This window comes from Chiloscyllium plagiosum, unplaced genomic scaffold (assembly GCF_037043375.1).
Source record: "Chiloscyllium plagiosum isolate Xiang-an unplaced genomic scaffold, Cpla_swu_hap1 HiC_scaffold_6, whole genome shotgun sequence".
Lineage (NCBI taxonomy): Eukaryota > Metazoa > Chordata > Chondrichthyes > Orectolobiformes > Hemiscylliidae > Chiloscyllium > Chiloscyllium plagiosum.
In genome coordinates, this window is record NW_028270144.1 from 77,505,988 (window position 1) to 77,533,589 (window position 27,602).

The window sequence follows — 27,602 nt, forward strand, 5'->3', positions numbered from 1 at the left end:
CAGTGGGTAAGACCATGTGAGAAATTGCAATGTTTCTTTAACAGACCTTTTTCTTGTACAGATTGTATGTCAATTTCCCAAAGAAGATTTTGAATTAAAAGTACATGTTCTGCCACTATGGCCATCAAGATTAGTTGTGGAGTTTCGCAGTTTAATTAAAGAAAAGGAAGATTTTTTTTAATGGAACACAGTGTTAAAATGTATCTGAGGACAGGAAGGAAAATGTTTTACTATAGAATAATCAATTGAGGTTCATTGAATCATTCTCTAAATCCTGTCCAACAGTCTGAGCCATGAAATTATGCAAGACTTTTATAGAAAGCATAGCCTTTCCGAAAGGAATCTTTGCACCTTTATGAGGTTATCAAGTTAATTGAAAGCCAAATGTGTGACTTAATTTCTGTAAAATGAAACACAATTCTGCTGCTTAAACACATTGGGCTGAATCTTCCCAGCCCCTAAATAAGATGGGCAGTGGTGTGTCTATTGGGGAAATAGGTGAGAGGTACAGAAATTAAATTCTTGACCTCAAGGAAAAAATGTCCAATTCTCCAAACGAGATGAGAATCTCATGGGAGGTCTACTGAATGCTGTTAAAATTGACTTGTTGATGTGCAGTTTCCTATTTGCCCACCTGCCAGTTGGCAACGAGATGGTGACAGTTCCCCACAAGAAAGTCAGAGTGGGGAAATGCCAATCCCAGTTTGCCACTCACTTCTCCAGGACTCCAACTTGAAAGCAGTTACAGACATCTCAGAGCTGTGTAAGTGTAACACGATGTAAATGCAATTTACGCTTGAAGGGTTTCACATCATCCACAAGTACAGCCCGCATGCTCAGGCAGATTAAAAATAAACTGAGTGTGGTCACAGCTCCTACTTGCATCCCTTCTGTGTGGACATTGGCATTGGACACATACCAGCTCCTGGCACATTTCTGACCCACGTTCAATATGGTTCTGCACTTCACTGCTGCACTTTGGAGTTCACTGGCACGTTTTATCATAATGCCACTGCCAGAGTCAGATAGATTGTACCAGGGTGAATCTCAGGGCTCCTTGCTTACTGTCTTCGCACTGACCCAATATGTAGCTATATTGGTGCTCCCAGCACCTCCACTTTGCCTGAACATTTTGTGCTTTGCCCCCTCAGCCATAACTGAAAGGCTCAGTCTACTCCTGTCTTGCCATGGTTTTATTGCAGATACAAAGCCAGATAACAGTTTATCGTGGTTATCAGCAGTCATTAGTCTTTGTCAACCTCACGCCTTCACAATGTGCCAGTAGGACATGTTACAAAACACAGCACATACATCAACCAAATGGCCATGTCTCAATGTCTAAGGGGAGTAGTCTTCAGGCAGAATAAGGGAGACAGCATTCAGTCCTGGTACAGTAAGTAGGGCATTGTCTGATATCAGTCCAGTATCAGGGCTTGGTATGATCAGTTGGCCACTTGAATGTTCAGGGTTAGGGGTTCCATATCACTATTGTCCAGGAAGTAGACCACACCAATCCTGCAGGTCCAGTGCAACCCGTCTGTAGAATTATGTTGATTCATGGAGGAAATGGACAGAGATCATTCTGGGATCCTGTCACACATCAATCGAAGCAGTCTATCCAAGGTGCTCAGTAACATTGGGCCAAGGACAGTCCTAGGGGTCAACTCAATGAAAATCAATGGGGTTGTCAAGGACTACTGCTGCAGTAGGCAAGTTAGGGAAATCAGTTCTGTGGATTGGAGCCAATATGCGGGGATGCAGAAGGGATAATAATCGTGAAGGAGAGATATACTTTATATTAGTGGGGGAGATGCTAATGTGTTAGAAGGCATGGGTGATTGCAGGAGGAGTTTGTAAATGTTCAGAACCAACTTAGCGTCAATGAAGGGATGGTGCAGCACAAATGGTTGGCGTGACTAAGCTGTCAGGCCAGGACTTAGCAATGATGTTGGGAAATGTAGTCATAATTCAAAGAGATGTGTAGGTATGTTTGGAAGCTCAGTATTGATGGGCTGAACAGGGAGTGCAAGGAAGAAAGAAACATAGAGGTTCAGGGTGGGGTAAGAGCTGCCTTGATTACCAGGCTGAGTGTGGTGCTAACCGCGATCTGCATTGCTATCCAACCTCTCAAAATGGAAAATAGAATTGGCAGAGTAAGTTTATTTTTAATCTGTCTGAGCATGCAGGCTGTACTTGTGAATGATGCAAAACCCTTCAAGGGGAAATTACATTTACATAGTTACACTTACACAATACAGGTTGATGTCGTCAGTAATCATAGTACCCTGCATGTAAAATACATGCAGTGTCCAACTGGATACAAATCCTATCCACAAGCAGCCTTGACTATGTAATTAGTCACTGCAGATTAGAAATAATGGACTCTGAAACACAAATAATCACCCTAACAATCTCACTTTTAGGCCACAATTCACAATGACATTCCAAATCTCGTATGCTGCGCAAGCTGTGAAGCTGATTTCCTCACGCCTTGAACTACATGTATTTGTCATCATGCGTTTATCTTCAATGCTGCCTTTCTGAGGTGATGTGGGAGTGGAAAGATGAGGTATTATTACTCATGTAACACTTACAATCCCCTACTTTATTTGCATGACTTGGTTTGTGCTGAATTCATTGAAATGAGGTCCCAACAACAGAGGTCCATGCAGAGATGCTGCCTGGCCCTCCTTGTCGGAATCCTCCATGTACCAGTGTATGTGAGGATTTGTAATTGATGTGACTGCTGTCTGCTAACATTACTAAAGACCTGTCTACTATTTGTGTACTCCTTGTGGGTTCATTGAAATTGGATCCAGCCCCGGGAGGGGGGTGGGGTGGAGGTAATGAAGGCATAGAGAAATTGAGGAGCAACAATTGCATGAGCAATCCAGGACCAGTCGACCATCCAGTGGCTGCTTAGCAGCCTCTAAGTGAATGGATTTCAGCAGAACATTCCCTCAGGATCTGCAGGAGGTACAGAAGGCCCAAAATCTATGCTGCCCAATGCCTTTTCCACCAGCTGAGTGAGTTTCAATGTTATGTCACACTGCGGATATCATAGAACTGTGCAAACTGCTGGAATGGCACCTGCAATCTGAAGGAGTGGGTGGTCATTTTATCCTGGGAATTCCTGAAGAAGGGCTCATGCCCGAAACATCGATTCTCCTGCTCCTTTGATGCTGCCTGACCTGCTGCGCTTTTCCAGCAACACATTTTCAGCTCTGATCTCCAGCATCTGCAGTCCTCACTTTCTCCTATCCTGGGGATGTCCAGGTGAAAGTTCTGCAAAACCTTTGACCAAATAGTTGCTTCCTTTGTGAGATCTTTCAATCCACAAATGTATCAAGGCCATTTGTAGTAGATCACAGTTCTTCCCCTGTTTCCCAGTGACAAGGTCAGTGCTGCAACTTGGGCTTTGCAAATGTAGCTGGCTTGCTGAGATGCAGGGTACTATAGACAGTGCGTACTTCACAATGAGAGCACTATATTACACAACTATCTTCATCAGTAGAAAAAGGTTCCATTCCATTAATGTGCAAGTCATATGTGATTGTCAGTACCACATTTTAGAAATCTGAGCAAGGCATTCTGGAAGCTGCTGTGATGCCTATCAGGTTGATAATTATCATATTCCTGCTTTGTTTCCAGGCCTTACCAGGGTCACTACTGGGACACTAAGATAAATGTAGTTGCTTAATTTTGAAAAGGCAAATCAGTGCAGGACTTATGGACTTAATGGTAAGGTCCTGGGGAGTGTTGCTGAACAAAGAGACCTTGGAGTGCAGGTTCATAATTCCTTGAAAGTGAACTCTCAGATAGATAAAATAGTGAAGAAAGCGTTTGCTATACTTTCCTTTTTCAGACCGAGCATTGAGTATAGGGGTTAGGAGGTCATGTTGCAGCTGTACAGGAGATTGGTTCAGCCGCTTTTGGAATATTGTGTGTAATTTTGATCTCCCTTCTGTTGGAAAGATGTAAAAATTGAAAGAGTTCAGAAAAGACTTACAAGGATGTTGCCAGGGTTGGAAGATTTGAGCTATAGGGAGAAGCTGAATTGGCTGGGGCTGTTTTCCCTGAGCTTCGGGAGCTGAGGGGTGAATTTGTAGAGGTTTATAAAATCATGTGGGGCATGGATACACAAGGTCTTTTCCTTGGGGTGGGGGAGTCCAGAACTAGAGGGCATAGGTTTAGGGTGAGAGGGGAAAAATTTAAAAGGGATCAAAGGGACAACTTTATAACACAGATGGTGGTACGTGCATGGAATGAGCTGCCAGAGGAAGTGGTGGAGGCTAGTACAATTACAATATTTAAAAGGCATCTGCATGGGTATATGAATATTAAGAGTTTGGAGGGATATGGGCCAAGTGCTGGCAAATGAACTAGATTAGGCTGGAATATCTGGTCAGCATGGACGAGTTGGACCAAAGGGTCTGTTTCCATTCTCTACATCTCCATGATTCTATGACTAAAGACTACTCTCTGTAACCATGACTATGATGTATTATGCAAGCCCCTAACTGAGGCCATGCATAGCTTCAGTGCGGCCCATTCTTCACCACCATTCTTCTGGTGGAGCAGATGATAGGCCTAGTGCAGGTGAGGTTCCAGTCTTTGGATCAATCTGGGGAGGAGATTGGAGTTTATATTCTAATCCAGACAGAGTGTGCCACATAATCCTAGTATACTAAATTCTGCAGAACTGCAGCAGGCAAAGAGAGGAGGTGATGATGCTGTAGAGCTGGGAGAGCAGAGGCAGTCTTCCAAGGAGGAGAAAGAACATCACCTTCTGCACAGTAAAGTGATGCAACATCAGGCACTACAAGCTGGACAGGAGTTGATTGACACTCAGTTCCAGTAGCTGGGAGCTGGATGTGTTCATTGATCAGTGATCATGCATTAATGGTAAATTTGTTGCTGCTAATAAGGCAAAAGGTCCCTGTTTGTTGCCAGATGCAAATACTGCCTCATTGTGTTAGATTTTTTTCTTCTCTTATGCTATTGTTGAATAAAAGCAATCATTTTCAAACAACATTTGAAGACTTTCATAGTTCTACATTGAACAATGAGAAGATGTTAGGCTACAATGAGCATTGGGAAGAGTACCACTTCCTTAAACTAGGTTCTAGATGGGATGATACTAAAGATGTGTGGCTTGCTTCTTAAATAGCAATTCTTAAAAAGATTTATCAATGTGTGCTTTTATGTGCAATGAACCATGTCACCTAATGTGCCCTAAGAAGCATTTTACTTTGGTTCTCCTCCTATGTGCACTTCGAAAGACAGTTCCTGGCTAATAGCGGCTTGGTGTGTGGCTGGGCATTACAAATGGCACTGGTACCAGGAACGTCAGAAAGTTCCAGCAATGGTGAGAATTCCCATCTCTGGTGAGGGATAAGGGACCATTTACCAGGATGCTGCAGAGGCCTGGGTAATGTCGTGTGTTTTGGGAAATAGCATGAAAAATCTTGCTAGGGATCACGGAGAGGAACCATCCATGAAACTTGCCAAAATGGACAGTTAGGCTAGCAAAATTCAGCCCAATGTCATCATGCATGAAAAGGACATTTGAAACAGAATAATTTAATCCCCTGCTTTTTGTTTATTCATTCACAGTAAGGTCAACCTTAATAGCCCATTCCAAATAAGAGGTACAGTTAGTAAATTTGCAGATGACACCAAAATTGGGGGTGTAGTGGACAGCGAAGAGGGTTACCTCAGATTACAACAAGATCTGGACCAGATGGGCCAATGGGCTGAGAAGTGGCAGATGGAGTTTAATTCAGATAAATGCGAGGTGCTGCATTTTGGGAAAGCAAATCTTAGATACTTAATGGTAAGGTCCTAGGGAGTGTTGCTGAACAAAGAGACCTCAGAATGCAGGTTCATAGCTCCGTGAAAGTGGAGTCGCAGGTAGATAAGATAGTGAAGAAGGCGTTTGGTATGCTTTCCTTTATTGGTCAGAGTATTGAGTACAGGAATTGGGAGGTCATGTTGTGGCTGTACAGGACATTGGTTGGGCATGGACAGGTTGGACCGAAGGGTCTGTTTCCATGCTGTACATCTCTATGACTCTATAAATTGCCCAAAAGGTAGTTAAGAGTTCACTTTGTTGTGAATCTGGGGTCCTGTAAAAGCCAGATCAGGTAATGATGGCAGTTTCTTTCCCTAAAGGGCATTAGTGAACAAGATGGATTTTCCGACAATTGACATTGGATTTGTGGAAATCATTGAACAGCAGGGTGGCACTCTAGCCCAGTGGTTAGCACTGCTGCCTCAGAGCACCAGGAACCGGGTTCAGTTCCAGCCTTGGGCGACTGTCTGTATGGAGCCTGCATGCCCTCCCTGTGACTGCGTAGATTTCCTGTGAATACTTCAGTTTGCTCCCACAGTTCAAAGATGTGTAGGTTAGGTAAATTGGCCATGTTAAATTGCCCATAGTGCTCAGGGATGTGTAGGTTAGGAGGTTAGCCGTGGGAAATGCAGGGATGGGGGGGTGGGGTGGGCGTGGCGAGTCTGAGTTGGATGCTCTTCAGAGTCGACTTGTTGGACTGAATGACCTGTTTCCACACTGTAGGGATTCTAGTATTCTTTGGTGATGATTAGAATCTTCATTTCAATTTTTATCGAATTCAAATTCCATCTTCTACATTATCTGCTCTCTGGATTAATAGTCTAGCAATAATACAACAAGTCTACAACTTCAGCTGTACTCACAACTACAGCAATGTTCCTTCCAGGCTGGATCAGGTGATATTTGCAACATTTCCTAGTTCATTGAAACCATCATCTAAAGGTGTATTTCAACAAAGCTGAATACATGGCCTATTCTCTTCAAAATGAAGTGAGCACATCAGATTGCAATGATTTCAGGAGTTTCTGTGATGTAGAGTGTTATTGACTAGAACTCAACTTGCAGGCTCTACAGATGGCAAAGAGTATGGTGCTGGAAAAGCACAGCTGGTCAAGCAGCATCTGAGGAGCAGGAGAGTTGACATTTCGAGCATAAACTTTTAATCCGGAATTCTCAATGAACAGCTTATGCTTGAAATGTCGACTCTCCTCCTCCTCGGATGCTGCCTGACCAGCTGTGCTTTTCTAGCACCACATTGTTCGACTCTGATCTCCAGCATCTGCAGCCCTCATTTACTCCTAGGCACAACAAATGTGTCGTATATGAAAAGAATTATGCACACTCAACGTCCACCTGGTATGTAACTATAGGCTGTAGATACTTCTGAATCAGTCTGTTCAGAGATGATATGATGCACTTTTGGAGCAGGTGATTTGAACCTTGGCCTCCTGGACCAGAAAAAGGGACACTACCACTGTGCCACAAGAGCCTTTGAATTATAAGCTGTATATCACTTAGGTAAACTGACATCATTATGAACCAATCTGCTTTTGAACCACCATACTATCTGCTTTTGAACCACCAGACTAAAGCAGAGAGAGGGTCTACCAGGAAACAACATCTATTGCTGAGCACATAGTGCATAACTTCAGGGCACAATCCATACATGCACAATATCTATATAACAAAAATCCTTCTATCACCAAATGTGATTGAGCAGGCTAGTGGATTATTTAAATATGGACTACCCTGGAAGAGCCCTGGTGGACTTCACAGTTATATTTTGATACCACTGTCCTTTAGCAACTGCAATACATTATCAGTGTGACAATATAGTGCATCAATTTTGTCCCAGTTGCTAAGCTCTGCACTTTTAGATATTAAATTTTGGTTGAAATTATTAGGTCTGGTGTATACATGCAATCTTGCAGTCAGATGCAGGAATTAGAAAGTGTTCCAAACAATTTGCCTGAGCAACTGATATTAAACCTCGTTCTGTTGAAGTGTTTAGTTATAGCTGGATAGAAGAAAAAAAGATAAGCAAGTGATAATATCTGAATATAAGATGATAATATTTGTTTGTCTCCTAACTGTGAGCTATAAGCAGCTATTAACTCTTCCCATGGAACAGGTTTCAGATACATGAGCACAAGTGTTTGGTTAATAACATCAAGATATATATTCATAATTTTGATAATGCAAGATCCAAGTTGTACCTTACTGTTTTACATGTTTTCATGCATTTTACATCCAGGAAAGTAATTTATAAGTAACAGTTTGACATACCCAGGTTGAATAATGCCTATCTTTGTTACAGCTGGTTATATATTTAAGCTAGAATTAAACAGTTTAAGTGTATAATATACACAATAGGCTACAAGAGTACTGATCACAATATTTGTTTTGATTGCATATTACTCCAAGTTCATGGTAGCAGAACAGCCATGTATGAAAAGACTGCTGTGGGATTTCAAACTGCCTAGAATTGAGTATAATTGACCAAACAGAAGTACAAATTCGCAAAGAGCAGGCTCAAAAATAAAACTGATATCTTGTCTTGGTTAGTTTAAAGAAACAAAATGGTACTTTTTAATTTGCAGAAAGAGAAGAAAAGTGGACTTTTAAAACTTCTGTCAGGAGCATCAGGAAAGAAGAAATCCCGCTCACCTCCATCTGTATCTCCAACTCACGATTCCCCACAGGCAGCAGCAGAGAATACTCTGCAAGGGGCCATGGGTCCTGAAGTTCCTCCAGTGTCAAGCCATGGCAGAGCTGGCTCTTGCCCTTTAGAAAGTGAGATGCAAGGCACTATGGGAATGGAGCCACTCCACAGGAAAACTGGCTCCTTAGATTCCAACTTTTCCATTTCTCCACCTACTCGGCAAATGTGCTCTTCCATGGTTGCAATCCGTCCAGATCTCAAACCACTTCCTTGTGAAAGGTAGGTGTACTATAGATTAAAACAACAGAAATATTATTGAATGTTCATCTGCCCTTAATGAAATAATATGTGTAGTGTGATGATTGTTATGTTATTATTTCTCCATTTATATGGAAAATTTATGTAAGAACATTGTTTAATCCTTTATAACCTTTCTCTGCTGCATTATTAATCACGTGTCATGTATGCAGATTCTTTCTTCAAAAACATATCTTATTATATTATATTTAAGAGTTTGAAAATTAAAAAGTTTACGCGGTCAATGAAGAGTTCAGGAGGGCATGTCAGGAGCAGCACCATGCCTACCAGAAAATAAGGATGGAATCTTCCCAGGCCCAGAAAGACATGAGCAATGGCGAGTCAGTTTGGAAAATATGGCAAGATTGGCAGAAATTAGATTCTCGACATGTAGAAAAGAAATCCAATCTGCAATCACATTTTGAATGACAAGACAGGAAGTACAAAGTTAAAAATCACACAACACCAGGTTATAGTCCAACAGGTTAATTTGGAAACAATCACCTGATGAAGAAGCAGCGCTCTGAAAGCTAATGCTTTCAAATAAACCTGTTGGACTATAACCTGGTGTTGTGTGATTTTTAACTTTGTACACCCCAGTCCAACACCAGCATCTCCAAATCAAGACAGGAAGTGGGTAGTGAACGGTCTATTTGCATGTATTTGCATGCCATTAGTAGCTAATCTTATCTCATTGATACTTTCCTATTCTCACCTGGGTGGGATAGAAATTAGATAGTGACTATTCCTGACATGAATACCTTAGCAGGTACCTGGCAACTCCAGCTCACCACTTCTCCAGAACTCGATCTTGGACAGTCATCCTCAAAATTGCCAGGTACATTCCATGGGCAATAGCAGGCGAAACCCCAAATCCATGGAGATTGGCATTCAATAAATAACATCCTCACCATGGTATATCTCCTACCCAATTACAATGTAGGTTTTCACTTCATTGCTACATATTGGAATACTTTGGCACCTTTCACTATAATGCTGCTGTCAGGACACTTTGTGGGCGGCACGGTGGCACAGTGGTTAGCACTGCTGCCTCACAGCACCAGAGACCCGGGTTCAATTCCCGCCTCAGGCGACTGACTGTGTGGAGTTTGCATGTTCTCCCCGTGTCTGCGTGGGTTTCCTCCGGGTGCTCCGGTTTCCTCTCACAGTCCAAAGATGTGCAGGTCAGGTGAATTGGCCATGCTAAATTGCCCGTAGTGTTAGGTAAGGGGTAAATGTAGGGGTATGGGTGGGTTGTGCTTTGGCGGGTCGGTGTGGACTTGTTGGGCCGAAGGGCCTGTTTCCACACTGTAAGTAATCTAATCTAATCTAATCTAAAGAGAGACAAGTATCCATCTCAGCAATCTGACCAGGGCCCCCACTTATTCTCCAGGCAATATCCGCATTATCTTAGCATTTCTGTCTTGCCTTGCCTTGTAGTGCAGAAACACCATTGTGTGAGCAATGGATATGGTGCTATATCACTGTCAGGCCTGCAACCTGACTGCACATACCTCAACCAAATGGTCACATCTCAAATTCTAAAGTGAGTCATTTTCAGCCAGGTCAAGAGAGACAGCATTCAGTCAGGTGGTACTGGTGCAGAAAGACAAGGGCAGATTTCAATATCAGTCCAGTGGCTTGGATACAGTCAGTTAGCTGCTTGGGTAGTCAGGATCTGTATCCCTATAGTCTGGGGAATGGGCCATGGCCAGTCCTGCTGGTCCAGCGCAATCAGGAATTTGCAGTAACTCCCCCAGGGAGCATTTGAGCAATCAGTCAGGGTTCAGCAGGGGCTCTATGTCCAAGGCAGTCAGAAAGATGGGCCATGGTCAATCCTGGGGGTCAGCTCATTGAAGGTTAAGGAGGGTAATCAGGGGCCGCTGCTGTGCTAGGGAAGTTAAAGTCAATTCTAGCATTGGAAGCAGCATGCTGGAATGCAGCAGGGATAATAATTGTGAAGAGGGACAACTCAGAACAGTTGATATGGCATTGAAGAACATGGGTTGCTGCTGTGGAGGAGGGCTATCAATCATCACGCAACCTTGACTTCCACATTGGGACAGTGCAGCATAATGGTTGGCATAACTAAGCTGTAGGCCTGGGGATCAGAGCATAACATTGAGAGATGAGGATGTAATTCGGAGAGGTTTGCAGAAACATGTGGAAGCTCAGTAGTGCTGAGCTTAATAAAGAAGTGTTTAGGAGTAGCCCTTGATTACCAGGCTGAGCCTGAGACTCACTTTTTCAAGTATGACCTGCACTGCCTTCCATTCTCACATGAATGACAAGCGCAATGGAAATGGAACATAGCTGCAACCATGTCCAAAGTGGACGGAGTAAGTGGTTGATTTTCTGTTTGAGCAGGTGGGCTGACCTTGTGAGCGACATGAGGCCTTTCAAGGGGCAATTGCATTACTCAGGCACTTACACAGTACAGATTGAAAACAGCAGTAATCATAGAAACCTGCATATAACCGTCCGACTGGGTGGGATACAAGTCCTAGTCACAAGCAATCATGACTGTATCATTGGTCATCACAGATTGATAATAGCCATTTCTGTGAAGCCACAATTTACAAATAGAAATTCCAAGATCTCATAGGTCATGGAACTGATTCCCTCTTACCTTGAACTGTGAGTATTGACCCACCTGCTCTTATATGCGTTGCTGCTTTTCTTGAGTGATGAGCTGGGGAGGGATTGGGATGGCAAAGTATCAGGAATCACTTACTGTAATGTATTATCATGACATGACTTATGCTGCATTCATCGAAATGAGGTTCTCCATGTCAAAGATCCATGAGAGACACTCCCGTGTTGGAGTTTTCTATGTTTGACTGCATCAAAGACTTTGCTAAACCATCATTTGTGAATGAAGCAAAAGCTAATCTCTCACATCTTTAAGAACCACTTCTGTTTCTGATATTCCTCACCTGAGTTCATTTGAATCTTAACCAATGGATTATGGCAGGAGTCAATGTTGTTGTGGCCACAGTGGAACAAACTTGCTGAGAAATTGAGGAGGAACAGATGTGTAAGCAAGCCTAGGACCAGTAGGAACTTCCAGAGGCTTCTGAGTGGCCTTCACTTGAAAAGATTACTGCCTAAGCTCCTCTCAGGATGCAGATTTCAGCCCAAAGTCTATCATTCTCAGTGCCATTTCCCCCAGTGTTGTTGCAGACTGGTAATTCTCTGCAATACTACCACAGAACACTACCACCCACTGGAGTTGCACCTGCAACCGGAAAGGGTGGGTAGCCATCTTATTCCAGCAGTTGTCAAGGTGATAACTGCACCAAATCCTTGAGCAACTGGCTGCTTCCAAGGTTCCACTACAGACCTATGTGGGACCTCTCAATCCTGAACCCACAAATATATCAAAGCTGTTATTAATACAATTTGTGCTGAGTCCTGGCGCTTCATGTTGTCTTCCTGTGACCAGCTCAGGGCTGTCACCTGGGCAATAGGCTTTGCTAACAAATTTAGCATCTTCCAGGGACAAGGTGCTATAGACTTTACACATTTTCTGTTGAAACATATCAAAATGCAGCAGTCTTCATCAACAGAAGAGGCTTCATTCCATTCATGTGCAAGTCATTTGCGATTATCAGTACCACATTTTAAAAGTCTACACCAGTTACCCTGGGAGTTGCCAAAGTGCCCATATCCTTGAGAAGTCTTTTTGTTTAATTTCAAGGGCTGGATGTCTCACAAGGATGGTTATTGGAGACAAGGGTTACCTCAGCAACCATGGCAGCTGACTCCATTACACACCCTCCTGACTGAAGTGGAGTCAATAGAATGTGACATGTTCTTGCACTAGGACCAATGTGGAACAGACAGTAGGCTGTGGACGATGAGATTCTAATGCTTGGATTGATCTATGGCGACCTTGCAGTATACAGAGTGTGTCACATAATGCTAGCATGCTGGAGCAAGCAGAGAGGGGATGTGGTGAACAAGGAGAAACACTGCAAGAGAAAAATCACCTTCATCATGACAACCAGTTCAGCGTCAGACACAACAAGCCAGACAGGACTTGATAGATACTGGCTTCCAAAAGTTGTTAGCTGGGTGCAGTGATCATTCACTGATTGCAAGTTTGTTGTCTGGCCAGAATATCACCATTCCTTTAGTGTCGCTGGGTCAAAATCTTGGAACTTCCTCCCTAATGCATTGTGGATCTACCTATACCAAATAGATTGCAGCAGTCCAAGAAAGCAGCTCACCACCACCTTATTAAGAGCAATTAGGGATGGATAACAAATGCTGGCCCAGTCAGCAATGTCCATGTCCCATAAGTGTATATAAAACCTTCTTGAAAGTCACACTTTGCCAATTTCAGTCCAAGATATCAACCCAGTGAAGGCAAAACACAAGATCGTTTACATAACAAGCAGCAGAAGCAGCATGCAGTAGAGAGGCTGAAACAATCCCACCACCTATTAATCAGATCTAAGCTCTGCAGAGATCCAGTCACATTCAGTTGTGTATGGTGATGCAAGTCAAACAAACAGGAGATAGAGGCCTCATAACTATCCCCATCTTCAACAGTAGGGGAGCCCAGCACATCAGTACAGAAGATAAGGCTAAAATCAGCTAATTCAATTTACTCCATGTGATATTAAGAAACAGCTGAAGACACTTGATATGCAAATGTTGACAATGATCCAGCAGTACTGCTGAAGACCTGTCCTTCATACCTAGCCACAGCTGCTGCCAAGCTGTTCCAATACAGTTATAACAATGCCATCAGAAAAATATAAAAAATAAATAACAATGCCATCAACCCACCTATGTGGATAAATGTCTGGTATGTCCTTTCATTAAAAAAAAGGACAAATCTAACCTGGTCAATTACCATACTGTCAGTCTGTTCTCAATCATCAACAACAGTGATGGAATGGGTCATTGACACCACACTATCAAGCAGTACTTGCAAGGGAAGCATCTGCGCATTGACGCTCAGTTCAGGTTCTGCCAGTGACATTTGGTTCTTGACCTCATTCCACCCTTTGTCAGAACGTGAACAAAAGAGCGGAACCCCAGAAGTGAGGTGCAAGTGACTAATCTTGACATGAGCAAAAACAGAATTTGCTGGAGAAACCCAGTAGGACTGGCAGCAGAAGTCTCTAGCCATGATGTCAGTAGACTGTAATGTTAAGTAACACCCTCTCATATGGTAAAGCATGGGACACTGAAACTGAAATCTCCTTTTCGAAAGAAGTCCACATAAGTATCAAAACTCAATTAAGACTTATATTAAAGCACTTTGTCTTGAAGGTAAATGTATTCTGAATTGTAATAACTTTTATTTCCCCTTGTGGATTGCTTATATGGGTCCCATTTCCTATATGTTCAAAAGAAACAAAACACTCTGTATTGTCTTGGTAGTAGTCCTAAAGCACTCCATACTGCATTTCAGATGTCATGATTGTCCTTTGTTTTGTGATTAGAAATGCACAGATTGAATTGGTTAAAATAAGGTCTTATTAGGGAAGTTACTTGACCTGCTGTACCTCTGCTGCTAATATCACGGCACATTTTCCCATTTGTCTGAAGTTACATTATCCATTGTCTCCTTTGAATTATTATGATAAGCAGTTATCTCAATTGCTGCCATTACTTTCCAATTACACTCAAGTTACAAAGGGCGACCCAGCAGAAATGCTATCAGGAAGTAGTTAATTATGTAGACTAGTGGAATGAGGTCAGCATGGTAGCATATTGACTCCAGTAATAATTGCATTGCACTGCCTCAGAAGGTAACCAGACTTTAGTCCTCATGTACTTAATTTGTGTAATTGTTCATATCTGGCTGGTGCCTCATTAGAATAAGAACAGTGTTGTAAGATGTCTGATAATATGATACTAGCTTCCACTGCTGCCCCTTCAAATGAATTCCAGGCTTTGTTCTCAGTTCACCAAGGGGCTAACAATTGATTTCACCATTGACAGTGAAGCATGATCGATTCACCGCTTTAGGGACCCTGATGTATCATTTGCAAATGTAACTTCAAGAGAACAGGTCAATAACATGAGATGTATTACCTCAAATGAAATGGAACAGTCACAGCTGGGAGGAAATGGATCAGCTCATTTTTTTTAACAATGCCTCCATATTTATTAAACCTATAGAATGCTGCAGCTGGTGAAGTGAAAGGGATTGTTCACTATGCCATTGATTCATGTTGACAGTATCCTTAGGACATTCATAGTTGTCATTTTTATAGAATCTATCCTGAGGGAATTTGTTCAGTGTGAGTAAGATGTGATAGCCAAGGCACGTTAATATCTCCTGTAAGACATCATATCTTCTATCCTTTCATATTATTCTCTTAAATAAGGGAAGAACAAGACGTGCCTAAAACAGTGACCTGGCCAAAGGTTGATTATTGTTCTTGCATCTCATGATTTTATAATGTTACATAATGCCCGTGGAACACAAGACAGATATTTGTACACACCACCTGAACCTCTTCTCCATTGAAGTTGAATTTGACCGTCTGTTGTTTGGCAGTAAAGTGGTTCTGTTATTTTCCAACAATTTCCAGAGAATCCGAGTGTAGCATTCTTCACTGACACCTCGGTTATCTCACTTAGCCAAACAGTTTTGGAAAAAAACATTTAGGCTAATGTGTTAAATTGTGTGAGTACAGCACAAGTGTATCAAATCAAACAGCACAGAGTTGTTAGTTCAATTTTCTCAAATCACAGAGCACTCAACCTTGGCTATGCTGTATGGGGAAGAGTTGCGGAGAAAGTCAGAAAGCTTCTATCACAATTAGGGTTCCTGAAATGACCAGGAGTTTCCTGCTAATTGGAACTGACCCAAGCTGCAGACACTTATGTGTAGACCAAGGTCCCAGAGGAACCTTCCACATCCATCAGAGCTTTACCTGCACTTCCACACGTTACTGTATCTGCTGCTCCCTATGTGGTCTCCTCTACATTAGGGAGACAGGATGCCTATATACAGAGTGCTTCAGAGAACATCTCTGGGGCACCCGCACCAATCAACCCCACCACCCCGTGGCCAAACACTTCAACTTCCCCCTCCCACTCCGCCAAGGACGTGCATGTCCTGGGCCTTCTCCATCGCCACACCCTAACTACCAGTCACCTGGAGGAAGAACGCCTCATCTTCCACCTTGGGACCCTCCAACCACACGGCATCAATGTAGATTTCACCAGTTTCCTAATTTCCCCTCCCCCCCCCCCCCCTTATCCCAGGTCCAACCTTCCAACTTGGCACTGCCCTCATGATCTGTCCTACCTGTGGATCTTCCTTCCCACTTATCCGTTCCAACCTCCTCTCTGACCTATCACCATTATCCCCACCTCCATCTTCCTATCACACTCTCAGCTATCTTCCTCACAGCCCCACCCCCCTCCCATTTATCTCTCTACCCTTTGACTCACAAGCCTCATTTCTGATGAAGGGCTCTTGCCCAAAATATTAATTCTCCTGCTCATCCAATGCTGCCTGACCTGACGTGCTTTTCCAGCATCTCACTCTCAACTTATGTGTAGTAATTGTGTGGGAGGCTAAGGGGTGACCTTTCAGAGGTTTATAAAATCATGAGGGGCATGGATAAGGTGAATAGTCAAGGTCTTTTACCCAGGTAGTGGAGCCCAAAACTAGAGAGCATAGATTTAATGTGAGAGGGGAAAGATTTAAAAGGGACCTAAGGGGCAGCTTTTTCATGCAGTGGGTGGAGCATGTATGGAGAGAGCTGCCAGAGGAAGTGGTAGAGGCTGGTACAGTTACAGCATTTAAAAGACATTTGGACAGGTACATAGATAGGAACAGTTTGGAGGGATATGGGTCTAACAAATACGACTAGTTCAGTTTAGGAAACCTGGTCGGCATGAACGAGTTAGGCCAAAGGGTCTGTTTCCTTGCTGTATGACTCAAGAATCATAATTAGTTATGAATGATTAGTCTGGTATCAATAATCAGAAGGAGGTTAAAGGATTTAATTTTAAACAGAATAATTTCTCAACGTTTACTTGGAACTGATGGTCACTGATTTAGAAAAATCTAAAGGACAGGTTCTAATTGTCATTCCCAAAATGAAATTGGACAAGCACCTGAAAGAAGACAACTTGTAGGACTGAGGGGAAAGTGCTGAGGAATGAAACTAGTTAAATTGCTTTTGCAGAAATCCACCATAAAGACGACAGGAGAATTGACCTCCTTCTACGCTATAACTTAGTATGCTGTAATTCCTGGATTCTGCGATGACAACAGTGGTAGATAAATAAGCTTCCCTCATTTAATTAATCTATAAGCAAATTTGAACACAAATTTGAACACAAACACAGTCAAGGAAGTCAATATAAAAGGAACAAAAAAGTTGTTATAGAATTATGTTTTTCAACCTTCAGGCTTTCAGTAGCATCAGTTGATTAATCATTTCCATATCTTGTAGAGAACTAGCACAGAGAAAAGGCCATAATAACAGTAGGGGTCAAGAAGAGATGATGAATTCATAATATTCAAGTGTTATGTGTACACGGTCGAAAAGTGTGGCACTGGAAAAGCACAGCCGGTAAGGTAGCATCTAAGCAGCTGGAGAATTGACATTCCAAGCATAAGCCTTTCATCAGGAATGTGGGAGAGTCTTGTTGAAGGGCTTATGCCCAAAACATTGATTCTCCTGCTCCTCGGAAGCTGCCTGACCTGCTGTGCTTTTCCAGCGCCACACTTTTCGACTCTGATCTCCAGCATCCACAGATCTTACTTTCTCCTCTTCCCAGTATTGTGTACACACCTGATTATAGTAACATTGTGGTTAAATAACCTAGTCAGTAGCCCGTGTTTATTATTACTGGTAGCCTAGAGTTATGAAATGTTCCTTTAAGATTTTCCTTTTCATGGGGAAGCAGAAGCTTCTGTTTGGTTTAATGTTCTGGCCTGAATTCTCCTTCCCTATCCTCCTTCCTACCCTCCCCAAACCTTGACAACTTAAAGCTAATTATTGCAAAAGTACTGAACCTGGCTTTTTAAAATTTTATTCACGCTTTCCACCCCTCACCCACCTTCTCTAATCACATGTTTGAAATCCTGATTTCACATTAATGCCCACAGCCCATTCTATCGCACATACACCAGAATGTATAGCTTCCCATGGTAAGTGGATCTCCTGCATGGCTATTACACCGAATGCCAACAAATGGTGACATGAGAACCAAGACATCAACAGAAGGAACATTTAGGCAGTGTGTATAATAGGTGGTTAGTCCAGCAAACCCCATTATGTGCCCTCTTCAAGATATGTTTTGTACAATAAAGTGTAAGATATGTGTGGTATTGGTACTTTTACTGGCATTAATGGATGAGATGAGAAAGGTAAGAAAAGATAGAATTAAGAAAAAGATGGAAGATTTTCGATATTATTGCCATGCAAAGGAGGTAGCTTTAGAGAGCATAGGAGTGTGGGGATTTTTGAAGATGAGTTGATATTATTAATCATTGTAAATGAACAATCATAGGTCAATGTAGTAGACAGGAAAACATTAGATACTGAGAATGATCTTTTCAAGGTTTTATTTTAAATAGAACTAGGAAATGACATGTTGGCAGCAAACATTAAATGGTTGTGCAACCTGGAACTATGGGTTTCACTGAAGTCGTATCAAATTGAATGCATGTTAATATTTGTCCTGACCATGGACAGGTTGAAAAATTGGCTGGCTGTTGGATGGGTAGACCAAAGCTGGGCTGGCAATTGGAAGTCATGAGGGGGGAGGCTGATAATTGGCAAGAGGAGTTGGACAATGTGGAGGATCCCATTAAGAAGATAGAAGCAGGTGAAGTTGCTGAAATAGATTGAAACACCCCCACTCTTTTTGGTCCACAATCCAGTACTGTGTTGTTCCATTAAGACATTCTCCATTCGCCAATTAGTGTTAAATCTGGGACAGTGATCAATTATTAGGCAAACCAAAACAAAAGCAAAATACTGCAGTAAAATCAGAAAATGCTGCAGAAATCCAGCAGATCTGGCAGTATCTCTGGACAGAGAAACATTTTGACCCCATTATGACTCTTCTAAGGATCCTGAACTCTTAGGTGTGGAGCCTCATTGAATTATTTTTGTTCCCCCTGCAACAACCAATGCATCGTCAATCAAGTCAAAAGTTGGAGGCTGGTTGCCTTTTTTTAAATTTATTAAGCCTTCCCTCAAGTTTCTGAGAAGTGTATAGTTATATAAATAGTAAATGGCTTGTAAAATTATAATCTGGAATGCTACATAAACTTCTTTTTAAATCAGATTATAGACTTCAGAGTTCCTGTCATTCAGTCAGTAGATTGGAGATTTAAGAGTCATATAAAACAGTCATATTGCTGGGAAAAGTGCATAATACAGCAAGACATGCCATCTCTAAGAAAATGGAGGAGGGTGATAGCAATATGCTCATCTCCTTTCGGAACGAGTTAATTGCAGGTTAAAGCTTTATACAGCATTGGCTCAGTAATTCTATAATTGTTAACTTTATTCTTTCTTGCCAGCTGGCTAACTGAATCATAGCTACATAGATGGAAAGTAGTCAACATCTCCAGATCAGGGCTCTGGTTAAATGGCATTCTAAATTCCTTCTGATAAAGCTCCAGAAACATATATCATTTCTAACATCACAAGTAGATATGAGCCAAAAAAGGCATGACTTTTTTTGTGAGTTTATTTATCTCTGATTTTAGAGATATGAATTAGTGATATATTTCCCTTCATAACAACTGACAGGGCCATTCAAGAATGTACATGAAGTGATTTGAGATGTTTATTGACAGTTGTGGTAAAATGGTGTATAGATACAAGTTTCTCCTACACTTGGTGCCAGATATACATTTGGAATGTGGTTACTATCAATTGGAAAATATTACAAATTTGTGAATACCAGAGGCTTTTCAATTTGGATTCTTCAGAATTATCATTAAAAACATCAACTCAAGAGAATTGAATCTGTATCCAGACTACAGAGGTGAATGATACAAGGTGTAATGATGTTGAATTGATGAGTGGTTTTTCTGTTCACAAGCTTTGCAGTTCTGTATATCACAATATTTTATTCTTGTGACTTTATCAGTCATTTGATTTGGTAAATAACATCAGGATTCTGCTCAAAATGTTGTATCTGCAAGACATGCAAATGGATTCCCCAACAAATTGACTGAGTTCTTCCAACTAGTTTAAAGAATCGTGAAATATACTGTTCTTCATGACATGTGAGCCTACAGTTATATAGTCTGGAAATTAAAAGAAAATTATGAAATCTTCCGGTTCAGAAGGTGTTAGGAGACTAAGTTAAGCAGTAGAAGAAGCTTTCCTTGGATGCTCTTTGACCTGCTGTGATCTCCAGCATTTGTTGTTTTCAGAACAGATTCCAGCATCTGCAATAATTTGCTCCTAAGTTGTTAAAGGTGCTCGTTTATTTAAATGCAGGAATGTAAGACAACTAGTATGAATGCTGCAGTATGGCCAAAGCGATTCATAATCAAAGTTTATTCTCTTCTTTTGATAGATTTCGAGTGCTGGTCCCATATCCCCCTCAGAGTGAGGCTGAGATTGAACTTAAAGAAGGTGACATAGTGTTTGTTCACAAGAAGCGGGAAGATGGATGGTTCAAAGGCACGTTACAGCGAAATGGAAAAACTGGTTTATTTCCAGGAAGTTTTGTCGAAAGCTTCTAAGAAGCCTGATGTTTATGGACATCTGATCTTTTTATCATCTGAATATCATGGCTATTTGACATTATATAAATGTAGATAAACATTCAAGCACAACGTCACAGCAATCAACAATTTACATCCACTGCCATCATCACTTCCAAAGAAATCAAAAAGACCCTATCTGCAGTAATGGTTCATTGACAATACCATTATTATATAAAAGATGTACATACAGAGGTATGTTGAAGCAGTGCCTTCCCATGAAGCCACCGACTGAGAGACAAGTACATTTGCTTTTAAACTATACTGAACTACATTTATTCTCTACTGTGTAAATTATAAATTTGAACTTTTTTTAAATAGAATTTTGATATATCACCATAACTTATTTGGTAAGGTTAGCACAAATAATGAATGATTGTATGTGAGGTGCTTTCTCAGACAAGGTAAATAATTTTTCTTCTTTCAGTCTAATAATCAGAAAGTAATTGGATTAGATTGGAGCTGTCAACAAACTGGAGAAAAATTGCAATTCAAAACCAGTCAAATAATTTGTTGCTTGTAGTTTAATTAAAATAGTACGGTGACTTTGGCTAATTCAGACAAAGCAGCTATAAAACCATTATCAAGTTGTAGGAATTAGCTGACCATATTAGATATCGGAAAGTGATTCAGTCATGTTATGACAATCAATTTGGTCTGACTACACAGAAAGGTTTGGCCTGAATATACAAAAGGTAAGTTCACAAATGAGAGAAAATGTCGTGAAAGTATTGGCAGTGTTTGTTAAATAGAATTCTGTGTTTTTTTCTCAAGTTGCACAATATTAATGCAAGTTATCACTACTGAAGACAAGCAAGCATGTTCTGATTGAACAATTATAATGGAGAACAGAAGACAAATAATAGGCTTATCGCCTATTTCATTATTCACTGAACAACATTTGTATCTAAAGAATGTCAGTTAGCAACTACCAAGGTGACAAGGACATATAGTTTCCAATACAATTTTTTTCCTAACTCCATTACACTTAGAGACTGGTACTACAAGCATCTCTGTGGCTGAGTAATATGCCATTTGCTGAGTTCCATTATTGCAGTAAAAGAATGGGATCACTTTTTTCTGTAGTAACTCCAGCACTTACACCAAAACATGCAGGTTTGCCATTGTAATTTATGGCCATCAGGTTGTCCATATAGCATGCTTGATGCCATCAAACTAACACAACAGCTGATAGAGCAAATGGCAATGACTTTTTTTTTAGATTAGATTACTTACAGTGTGGAAACAGGCCCTTCGGCCCAACAAGTCCACACCGACCCGCCGAAGCGCAACCCACCCATACCCCTACATTTACCCCTTTAACCTAACACTACGGGCAATTTAGCATGGCCAATTCACCTGACCCGCACATCTTTGGACTGTGGGAGGAAACCCACGCAGATACGGGGAGAACGTGCAAACTCCACACAGTCAGTCGCCTGAGTCGGGAATTGAACCCGGGTCTCTGGCGCTGTGAGGCAGCAGTGCTAACCACTGTGCCACCGTGCCGACTTCTGCTACTCAACCCATTTCTGAATGTTTCCTTATAAATAATCAGTAAATTCCATACTTCTCAAGTTTTGTTTTTGGGATTAAGGACCCCCGGTAACAGAAGTTGCTTTATTACAATAAATCACTTAAAATCCCCTTCTCAGCTAACTTGTTGCCTGTAAAGGGAATGGTTGGAATGCATTAACCAGATTCATGTCTTGGCTGGAAGAAAGTTTGCCAGGATTTCTGTTTTTTGACCGATGGCTGCTGCTGGATTATGTTCATGTACATTTTGGGTGCCGGACTTCAACACTTTCAATCTAGTTTTTCACAGAAATGTTGACCGCTTTGTTAGATATTTAAGGGCAGTTGGCACCTATAGAACTGGACACCAAAAAGAAAGAAACATTTCAGGAGGGAGTTTAATAGATATAATTATTTGCATTCTTTAATGCTGCCCTGAAAATAAACCCATTTCGAGTTGTGAAATGATGGCACCAAAGAAGGACATTTGGTCCATCAAGTTTGTGTAAGCTCTTTCAAAGATAATTTCAACAAGGAGAGTCCTATGCTCTTTCCTCTGGTCCATGCAATATTTTCTGCTAGCTCTTTCTATCCAACTCTCTTTTGAAAGTTAACATCAAATCTGTATCTACCACTCCGTCAAGCAGCACATTCCAAATTCTGACCAATCAGATTTTTCCGATTCATATTGATTTTAGTTAGCTAATCTATTTGGTTAGTCTTAATTTATTTCACTTTATATACATATTGATCTTGCTTGCCCAGAATTTTGCCTTCCAAGCTTTCTCTTCCCCTGTAATGATGTGCTGTTGAACAAACTTCACCAACCTATTAATTTTCATGGTCATGGCTGTGATACTTCTGACAACTTGCCAAGTAGCAGTCATAATATAATATTAGATTTGTTTTATGACATTGGAATCTCTTAGTATCTTCTTGAAGTTAAATCACATCAGGTAGTGTCTAAATAGTGTAGAAACTATTCCAATATTTACATTGTGGTTTTCTGGAGCTAAGCAGCATAGGTTTTGTTGGTGATAACACCTAAAATTGTTCTTCCACCATGAGCAGGTAGAGGGTTTACATGATCAGAAAATAATTCTGTCCAATTTTAAACCATTATAATTCATGTACAGTAGAATCCTATTTTGCCAAATACAGAGTTTAATTTCATAATGAGACTTCTGGCTGAACATGATAAATATTTCAATAATGTCACTTCCATTGATCCTTACCTCAGCTGACAATAAGACTGACAAATGACAAAGTCAGGCAACAAGTAAGTTAGTGGTCACATTATCCCAACCTGTTGTTTACCAGCCTATTCCCTTATGGTCAGGGATGAGAAGTGAATCAAAACTGAAATGATTGCAGAAGTCAAAGTAAACCTTTAGCACCTGCAATGGTACCAATTCCTGATATTATTCATAAGAAACATGGTCTTTAGGGAATGTCAGAGTCTGTGGAGTGTTTTTGGATCTGGAATTCAGACTAAATGAAACGAAAGGATGGTTCATATTGGATAATCTGGCATCTGTACATCTCTGGTTGCTTGCATTATTATACCTTCAAGATGGTTTGTAATGTACTTTATATTTACACTAACCTCCAAGAGAATGTTCAAGGTCTGATTTGCCAAAGTCACACAGTTCACATTTATTCCTGTGCCTCTTACATGTTTCTGTAAGCTGAGCTGCTTTATCACTGTTATTTTATGAGACTCATTGAATGTATGGTTTAAATTAGGGTCTTCTATTTATACTTGGCTTATCATCAATGAAGAATAAGGGTTTTTAAAATGTAGGAATAGATATAGGAGCTTAATTCGAGATAAATCTAATACGCTATTTTGTTTGTGATTATGTGAACACAGACACAGTGGTTGCATTGCTTGCAATGAATTACATGCCCTATCCTTAAGTAGTGAAATAATAATGATCTCTCAACAACGAATTGATTCTAAATTTCATAAAACTGATCAAGACAAAACCAGAGGAAATATCCTTTCTTTCCATAAGGGATAAAAAGTGTCTGAAATTATCATTTGATTTATTAGACTAGTTCACATGCTGAAGAATACATTATACATTGCCAGAGATAGATCCAGCATAGGAGCGTTCTGATTTTAAAGGAGCATTCAACTGGAACCATCATGCAAGGATGTACACCAAGTTGATTCTTTCTGTCAGCCTGGCGAAACTGATGAATTGCAGCTCTGAATATTTTCCTGCCCAAAGATATTTACTAAATCCTTCTTCTTCAAGACAGTTCTCCTTCATATAGACTTTTGCATACTCATTACAGATGTGAGATGAGATAAAATATATGTGAAAACAGCCAAGAGGATAAGATTCACATGATTCACAATATCTTTCTTCCAGTTCCATATCAACAACTCACCAGTAAAGTTGATCTCAGCTAAAGTTAGATAGACTGTGGAATAACAGTAATTAAGCATTAAGGGTTTTCCCTGTAAATATTACATTGCTTTCATTCCTGTAATTATAATGTCCTAGACTTTTTAAAAATGTTTTGGCAAAATGGTATTTATGATATCTTGCATGGACTATTAAGACTACTATTTTACATACAACTAGTCTCTTTTACAGCATACATGGCTTACTTAAATACCTAGTCATCTTGCCACATGATCCAAGTACAACAAAGTTTAAAAGTAAGATATGATGACAATACATATTAAGAATTAGTTATCCCTATGCTATAAATATCTAAATGGACAATAAAAAAAATCAATTATTTTCCTCTCTGAATCCTACAGGATAACAGAATCAAAGTAGATCCTGTAAATTCTATGCTGTATCAGGTCATCTTGATCAGTTTGCTCCCTTGATGAACAACTTTTGCCATAAGGCAACTAATCAAGATTTTCCAGTGAAGTATAGTTCATTCTTTACACAGTGCGATGAATATAGGAAATGTAATGGGAAGAAATGGCAACTATTATGCATTGAAATTCTGACTCATTTTAAGTAGGAAAGAGCTCATAACTGTTCAAAAATTAAAATTTGAGCTATCTTGCCATTTTCCTTCAAACCAGATCACTTACTGCCACAATTAGAATCCTTCCATTAAGGATGTCGAGACAATCTGTACAAAACCTACACCTTATAAAAAACATGAGCATTAGTAAAGAAATAATCTTCATTATTCTTTGTTTCTCTTGATTTGTTTTAGCATTTTTGTTTACGTAAGCACATGTGGTCACATCATGAGCAATCTGGATTGAAGGAGTTACTGAAGTGGGGGTAACATCAGCAGAGATCCATTCTCATTATCCCAAGATCATCTAATAGAATTGTCTCATTAACTTTGCATGTTTTAATTCATGTGTCTCAAATGGTTAAACTCAATGGTTTACAATTATGATCCCCTCCTTCAGAAGTCTTTAACATTTCATTCACCCGAAGAACCAAAATTACTCTCACAAAACACAAGCATTTTTTTCAGTGCTTTGCTTTTTACAAACATACAAGGGCTACTTGATAAACTTCATGAAATGCAAATATGAAACTAACTGCTAAATTAGTAAACTGTGTCATCTCAGTATCATAATACTTTCGGTTGTTGCTCATTATAGTGTATTCTGTTGTAGAAGAAATTTCTGTGTTGTATTTGGTTCAGATAGCACTAAACTCTGCCCACACAGACATACTATGCAGCAAAGTCACTCTTTGCCTGCTGTGAAATATCTTACATTTTACCATTTGGAATGATGGCTCCTAGAAGAGACATTATTTTCTGTTTCAGCATCACTTGAAAGGAAACAAAATTATTTCATGGTTAGAGCCAAGCATTGGAAGGACAATACTGACATTAAACATGTAACAATTTCTTTACCAAGTATTTCCTCTTTATTCTACAAGGAACTTGCTCTTTATACAAATCATTTAAATTATCTTGTTTTGCTGAAAGTTCTATTGCAGGTAACTGAAAAAGTCATGATATGTTTGTAAATACATTTCAAAAAATGCTCTGAGTTATTAAAAAAAGTGTTTGATGTACATTTGTCCAAGTCATCTTATGACTTTTAAATAGTTACATTTAATTTCCAAACTAACTATTGCATAACTGTTACACTCTTATTTGAGGGAACAAAGTACATTTATCCATTTTTACAAAATGCTTTTTTTTACATACATTTGTGTGACTTTTTGTCCAAAAGTAATAAAGTGTTAAATATGATTAAATCTCCCTCAAGTGTGGATTGAATGGTATTAATTCCATGTGGATCACCACTTATTATTTCTCCTGGGTGAAGTCCTTTACAATATTGATATCAAAAATACAAGAACATTTCCAACTATGTTTAAAGCAACAGAAAAATAAACCTTTTCATTATTGTCTTTCTTTTAAAAACATAACTAAATTAAAAGTATGTAAAAGATTTTACAGTTTGGATGATAAGTATCAGAAAACAAACGTTTAACCTCATTATAGTTCACTCTTTCAGTACCAAGCATTTTTCACAAAATCATGCCATTGAGATTGCTGTATTTAATGCTGATTACTATAGAACAAAAAACTGAGTTACGGATCGCCAGCATTTTGGTGTAACTGTCAATTATTTATTGGTTGACCAATCAGGGCAGGACTTATACAGTTAATGGTAAGATACTGGGGAATCAAAGAGACCTAAGGGTGCAAATGCATAGTTCCTTGAAAGTAGAGTCACAGGTGGGTAGGGTAGTGAAGAAGGTGTTTGGCTCGCTTGCCTTCATTGGTCAGTATATTGAGTATAGGAGTTGAGAGGTCCTGTTGCAGCTGTACAGGACATTGGTGAGGCCACTTTTGGAATACCGCATTCAATTATGGTCTCCCTGCTGTAGGAAAGATGTTATTAAACTTGAAAGGGTTCAGAAAAGTTTTATAAGGAGAGGGTTTGAGCTATGTTGCCACCCAGGTTGATAAAGTTGTTAAGAAGGCTTAATAAATGTGTTGGCGTTTATTGGTAGGGAGATTGAGTTTCGGAGCCACGAGGTCATGCTTCAGCTGTACAAGACACTAGTAAGGCCACACTGGACTATTGCGTTTAGTTCTGCATTATAGGAAGGATGTGGACACTTTGGAAAGGGTTCAGAGGAGATTTACTGGGATGTTGCAGTGTATGGAAGGAAGATCTTATGAGGAAAGCCTGAAGGAACTGAGGCTGTTTTTGTTGGAGAGAATAAGGTTGAGAGGTGACTTAATCGAGACGTATAAGATAATCAGAGGGTTAGATAAGGTGGACCGTGAGAGCCTTTTTCCTTGGATGGTGATGGCTAACGAGGAGACATTGCTTTAAAATGAGGAGTGATAGATTTAGGACCGGTATCAGAAGTAGTTTCTTCACTCAGAGTAGTAGGGGCATGGAATGGCCTGCCAACATTAGTAGTAGACTCACAAAAATTAAGGGCATTTAAATAGGCATTGGACATACATATGGATAATAATGAAACAGTGTAGGTTAGATGGGCATCAGATTAATTTCACAGGTCGACGCAACATCAAGGGCCAAAGCGCTTGTACTATGCTGTAACATTCTGTGTTCTATA

At 40.3% G+C, this 27,602-nt stretch overlaps 1 protein-coding gene across 4 annotated transcripts in view; it reads left to right on the forward strand.

The window, feature by feature from the left end:
- sh3rf3 (SH3 domain containing ring finger 3) overlaps positions 1–26,263 on the forward strand; it is a 377,685-nt gene extending 351,422 nt beyond the window's left edge. For 3 of the 4 annotated variants that reach the window (XM_043691783.2, XM_087988130.1, XM_087988131.1), the window contains 2 exons: positions 8,455–8,795; positions 20,346–26,263. In XM_043691783.2, the coding sequence (XP_043547718.2) occupies positions 8,455–8,795; positions 20,346–20,514 (510 nt within the window). In that variant the 3' untranslated portion in view covers positions 20,515–26,263. Of the gene's footprint in view, positions 1–2,423; positions 2,570–8,454; positions 8,796–20,345 lie in introns of those variants that run through there. The other variant, XR_015757438.1, reaches the window with a different exon arrangement.
- Positions 26,264–27,602: the final 1,339 nt, after the last annotated feature.